General features: G+C 29.2%; 1 protein-coding gene across 1 annotated transcript in view; it reads right to left on the bottom strand.

Moving 5' to 3' along the window:
• Positions 1-2599: 2599 nt before the first annotated feature.
• The window catches only part of LOC110027972 (transcription factor MYB26-like), a 15861-nt gene continuing 12802 nt past the window's right edge, over positions 2600-5658 (bottom strand). The window contains exon 2 of the mRNA XM_020729642.1: positions 2600-3564. Coding sequence (XP_020585301.1) covers positions 2864-3564 — 701 coding nt within the window. The 3' untranslated portion in view covers positions 2600-2863. The remainder of the gene's footprint in view (positions 3565-5658) is intronic.

The raw sequence follows: 5658 nt of genomic DNA, 5'->3' as shown, positions 1-5658 counted from the left end.
AGATAATTTTTATACAATATGCCCAAAAATTTTTAGGTCTACCTCTGTCGTTCGTAACATAAGTTGAATCCAAAATATTTAATGATACCATTGCACCCAAGACGATAAAAAGCCATGGGCATCATGTCCGGGGGCGATATATAAAATATTTAGATTTATCCACTTACTTAGCCTCCTTATAAAGTCTGAATTTATTTCAAGGTATGTGTTTCACTTCTATCTAGAATTCTTCTAGTCTATCATGTCTCTTAGTCAAGGGTTCCATCCCAATCAAAATTCCAACCTCAAAATTTCACTTCAATCAAACTTTAAAGATTCAACTTCAATCAAATTTACAACTTTTAACCTCCCACTCTAACTAAACTATGAACTTGAACTAAACTCTTCCCAACCTATGTCAAAGACTAAGAATGGAACTAAATCAACAATACTCAAACCATTTAAACCTTAAACTTTTTAAAACCTTCAAAATTCAAACCTTCTAAAACTTAAAGACTTCTAAAACCTTCAAAATTCAAACATTTTAAAACTTTAGGCTTTTTTAACATTAAAAACTCAAACGTTTAAAAAAAAAATAAAACTTTAAAAACACTATTAAACCATTCAAAACTTAAATCATTTAAAACTTTCAAAATTTAAACAATTTAAAACTTAAGACTTTTAAAACCTTCAAAACTCAAACATTTTAAAACTTAAAACTTTTTAAACCTTCAAACCTCAGACCATTTAAAAAATTAATTTTTTAAAAAAACTTCTAAAATTCAATCCTTTTAAAACTAAATGCTTTTAAAACCTTTAAAACTTAAAACCTTAAAAGCTTTTAAAACTTCAAAAAACCTAAGAATAAAAAATTATAAAACTTTTAAAAACCTTAAAAATTCAATGCTTAAAATGTTTAAAAGTTCAAAATCTTTTTGAAATTCAAATTTAAATATAATTATAATTTAAAATTCAAAATTATTTATTTTTATTGGTTTTTATGATGGGTCTTGAATGGGCTTTTGGTTGGACATATTTCGACATCTTACTTTGAATCTCATAATTATAAACTTACTAACTCAAATTCAAAATGTTCTTGATATTTTTTATTCTACATTTTCTTCAAGCCCTTCATCCATCTAACAAAATTATAAATAATATATATATATATATATATTAATATATGTTTTGGGTTTTAGGACCATGATAGTAAAATTATTTGAAGTAGTTAAGCCAGAAGTTTGTTCCATTTAAGGGAGTTTGTGATATTAATTCTTTTTGAGACTTTATTAAGATTACTTTTTTATGTTATGGTTCCATTTTTGTTTGAATTATTTCTTTTCTTACTAATAAAAAAATTAAATACTAGCATATAAAAATATAGACTAAAGTGATCGGAAATGAAACTAGAAATTTATTATATCTGGGCTCTGAGTAAATGCAAGATGTCTTTTGAGCATGATAGATGGATTGACCCTTAGCGAACTTTGTGATTTTTATGTTGTTCAAAATCTCGCTAAACATTTTCTTTTAGAAATTTTCCTTAGGAAATGTTATATTCCATAAATAATATATTGTTTAACATCTATTATGATTATGCTATATTATGGAATATTAGAAGAAATGAATTTTTATTTTGTTCCTAAAATGCATGGATCAATTTTTGAGAAAATAAGCTCAAAAGTGATACAATTACCTTGCATAAAACAACCTTTTAAAAATTTTTTTAATCATAAATTAAGAGAGAATATGACCAATAAACACTCTCAACTCTCAACTTCATCATAACTGGTCTTAACTCCATTACAATGTACGTTATAAACATCCATGTCATTCTATCATAACCTTGTCAGAAGCACGCTACTATTTCAGAAAATACAATAAGCTTTTTCGTGTTCTTCAATCTCATCAAGTTGAAAGGAGTAATAACTACTAGATAATTAGGGCTGCAAGTTCCTGGAAACAACTGGCTTCTCTTTGATGGCCAGCCATACTTCTTCTGGAAGCCATAAAGGTGACAACATGAAGCTCCACTTCATGCACAGTCCAAGAATTCAATACATAGTTAATCATTCACTTAAGAACTTTGGTTTCTTAGCCAAAGTTCTCCTCATTTATTACAACACACACACACCTGCTTTTGTTTTCCATACATATTTGAAGAGTTACAAGTCACATAAGAAGTGGAACATAAGGAAAATTCAAGCACATAGATTACTTTGAACATTCCTATTTTGGAAAAGTGAATAGGAGGCCATGGAAATAACTTAGGACAAGTTGTATTGACCTAGATTTTATTAGACACTCAAGGAACTTTTTCCTAAATTATATGAATTTTTTTCTTGTTTAAATTAAAGATGCTTTATATATTGGCAGTGAGTGAGAGAGAGAGAGAGAGATGCATACACCCAATCTCATATAACTTAGAAAACTTGATGTTTCATCCTCATAATTTTAAAATTGACATATTTAAAATAAAAAAAAAAATTCATCCTCATAATTTTAAAATTGACATATTTAAAAAAAAAAAAACTTTGGGCCTCAAACAACCAAAAATCTTATTTTTTTGTCAAATTCCATTGGATCTTAATTATAATATTATAAATATATAATTGGCCTCTAACTTTTTTTTTTGACTTATTCAATCAAATTGAATTTTGCCAACATAGCCTCTAAAGTATGAAGAATGTTGTAAATGAGCAAATGATGCACAACGTGTTGACAATCTATTAACTCTGTTTACGATGTTTATCATTTCTATTGACTTCTGATTACTTTTTTTCAACCGGTCCATGTAATACATGTCCCATTTCTCAAAAGAAATGTCACATGTCATGCGCTAGCTCAAATCATTTGGAGTTGAGCTTTTCCATAGCCATCCTATTCACAAAGAGGAAGGAAAGGAGTCAACCGATGCATCGATGTTAGATTTTGGAGGGGAGACAGTTATATCGTCACCTCCAATCTGCCCTTCCACAGCTTGGTCCCAAATGAAGAAGCCCGGGCATTGCGGAGTATCAATCCACGGACTTAACTCATTATTTTCAAAACATTGCTGGCTGGAGCCAGGCTCACACTCCTCACCGATGCAGCCAGGATGCGAAACCATGGCTACCATGCCGTCGACAAGAGGCGGCAAGTAATTCGGGTCGACGAAACATGAGAGGGGAGATAATGTCTGATGATCAGTCTGGCTGTCATTTGTGTTCCAAACGTCGACTAAGTTGAGGTTTCCGACGTCCAGGACGAGCTCATGATCATCTCTTGCCGTGGCACCGCTGCACTCGGAGTCGAACAAGAAGGGAGGGATGGGGGAAGATGGGAAGATGGAGTTGTTCTCATTAGACTTGGAGTTTGCCATAGTTTGATTGGCAAGGGGTTCGAATTGGCTGAGGGGATTCAAGGCGGGGGTTAATGTTGGTGGGATTTGAATGCTTGAATATTGGGGACTTAGAGAAGAGGATGATGTGCCTGTGCTTGGCTTTCTTATTTTCTTCTTGATCCAAGAATTCCAATAATTTTTTATCTCGTTGTCTGTCCTTCCGGGTAGGTGGCTTGCAATGTGAGCCCATCTACAATTTAAAGTAAAGTATCATGGAAGTATGTAAAGAAAAAATGTACATAAAAGTAAATGCAAGTGCCTCACATTTCAATTAGTTCATAATGTATATGGACCAAAAATTAATAATAATAATAATAATCCTTATATATATATATATATATATATATATAATAATAATAATAATAATAATAATAATAATAATAATAACACCTAAGTTTAGAGCATTTTTATAGAAATTGATTTAATTAATTGTCCATTTATCTTTAATATTAGATTATCTTTTTGATGAATAATATCAAGGGAAGAGTCTTTTGTGTCAACGTGAAGAAAACACCCTCACAAAACTCTATCATTTAGATTGATCAAACTTTTTAATTTTATGGTTAATCAAGTTAGGTATAAATATCGTTTACATAATTTATATATGAATTGAATTTATCAGAAGATAATAGCAAACTTCAATAAAAATCAAACCTTTTTTCCCAAATTAATGTAAAATATAAAAATATAAAGAATGCATTCATGAAACTAGAGGATAATTTAAAACAATACCTTCAACCACAACTTTGACTTTAGTAAAGTTGTTTAAAAAATATGGCTAAAAATTAAGCAATTAAAAATAGCTAGAAATTTTGCAATTGAAATTAATTTTAAAAATACTATTTAATAAAGTTTAACTAAATAACTATTTTATCATTTTTTGCCCATAAAAAAATAATTATCACACTCTTGAAAAATTATAATTAAATGCCTAAAACTTATTTCATTATAAGATTTTTATATTTGTATCTCTTAAAAAAATATAATAAAAAATTAATTTGGAGTGCTTTTACACGCTATCAATCTCTTTTAATGCATGTGTTTAACTTAAAATAGAAATAAAATTCATAAATCCAAAAAAATCTTGGAATACAAAATAGAAATAAAACTGATATATCCAAAAAAAAGTTGGAATACAAATAGGTTGAAATAAATATTTTTCAGTGACAAGAAGTCCAATTACATGCATTTCACATAATTCTTATGTATCTAACATTTAAACATTTAAACTATTGACAATAGTAAATATTTTTCAGTGATTACAAGTGTATATTTCCCGTTTTTTTCTCTTTCTCTCATTTTTTTTTCTTTTCTCTCATTTAAACTATTGACTATAGTGGCCACCTCTATTTATAGATGAGACTTAAATCAGTTTAGCTACAAATACCATTACACCAGAAACACAAAGTACAACGTGCATATTATTAGAATACAAAAAGATATAATAGATATATGGCTTAAGTGTCATTCCCTCTTTGAATAGCTTTCAGACAATAGTAAATATTTTTCAGTGATTACAAGTGTATATTTCCCATTTTTTTCTCTTTCTCTCATTTTTTTTTCTTTTCTCTCATTTAAACTATTGACTATAGTGACCACCTCTATTTATAGATGAGACTTAAATCAGTTTAGCTACAAATACCATTACAGTAGAAACACGAAGTACAACGTGCATATTATTACTTAGAATACAAAAGATATAATAGATATCTTTGCATAGCTTTGAGGCATATTATAATCTAGCTCTTAGGCTAGTTGATGAAGTTGATTTAGATTTATAAATCATGGCTTGACTGGTCTGTTACTCTAACTGACTGAGTTCATAGGTTGGTCTCCTTGGCTAAACTGGCTGGTGCATGTGTTCTAGTTGAGTTGCATGTCTGAGTTATTGAATGAGGTAGTTGGATTAGTTGGTTGACTCTTAATTTGAGATGAATTGAGTTTAGAAAGATATTCTTATAAATATTTAATTTCCTATTTATCTTATCTCTTCAATTTTGGAAAGCTAACAAGGGAATGGAATTTGATGATAAAAATGCACTGGCTTCCCTATATTTTATCAAACTTATTTATAATGTATTGACTTCCCTATAAATTATGTCATTCAAGAAAAATAAAAAGAGAATACTCTTTGCTAAGGTATAGCTATAGAAATTACTTCTCCTATCTTCCCATTTTATTCCTTTCTCATATTTTTCTGCTTGTTATGATCGTTGGAGAAAAATCTCTAAAGGATGAGTACGATTCCTAAAACTAGTCTTATTAAGGCATTATATGTAAAGCGCAAAAAGAAGAGG

The sequence above is a fragment of the Phalaenopsis equestris genome, unplaced genomic scaffold (genome assembly GCF_001263595.1).
Source record: "Phalaenopsis equestris unplaced genomic scaffold, ASM126359v1 Scaffold000471, whole genome shotgun sequence".
In the NCBI taxonomy this organism is placed as follows: Eukaryota; Viridiplantae; Streptophyta; class Magnoliopsida; order Asparagales; family Orchidaceae; genus Phalaenopsis; species Phalaenopsis equestris.
This window is presented reverse-complemented; position numbering and strand designations above follow the sequence as displayed.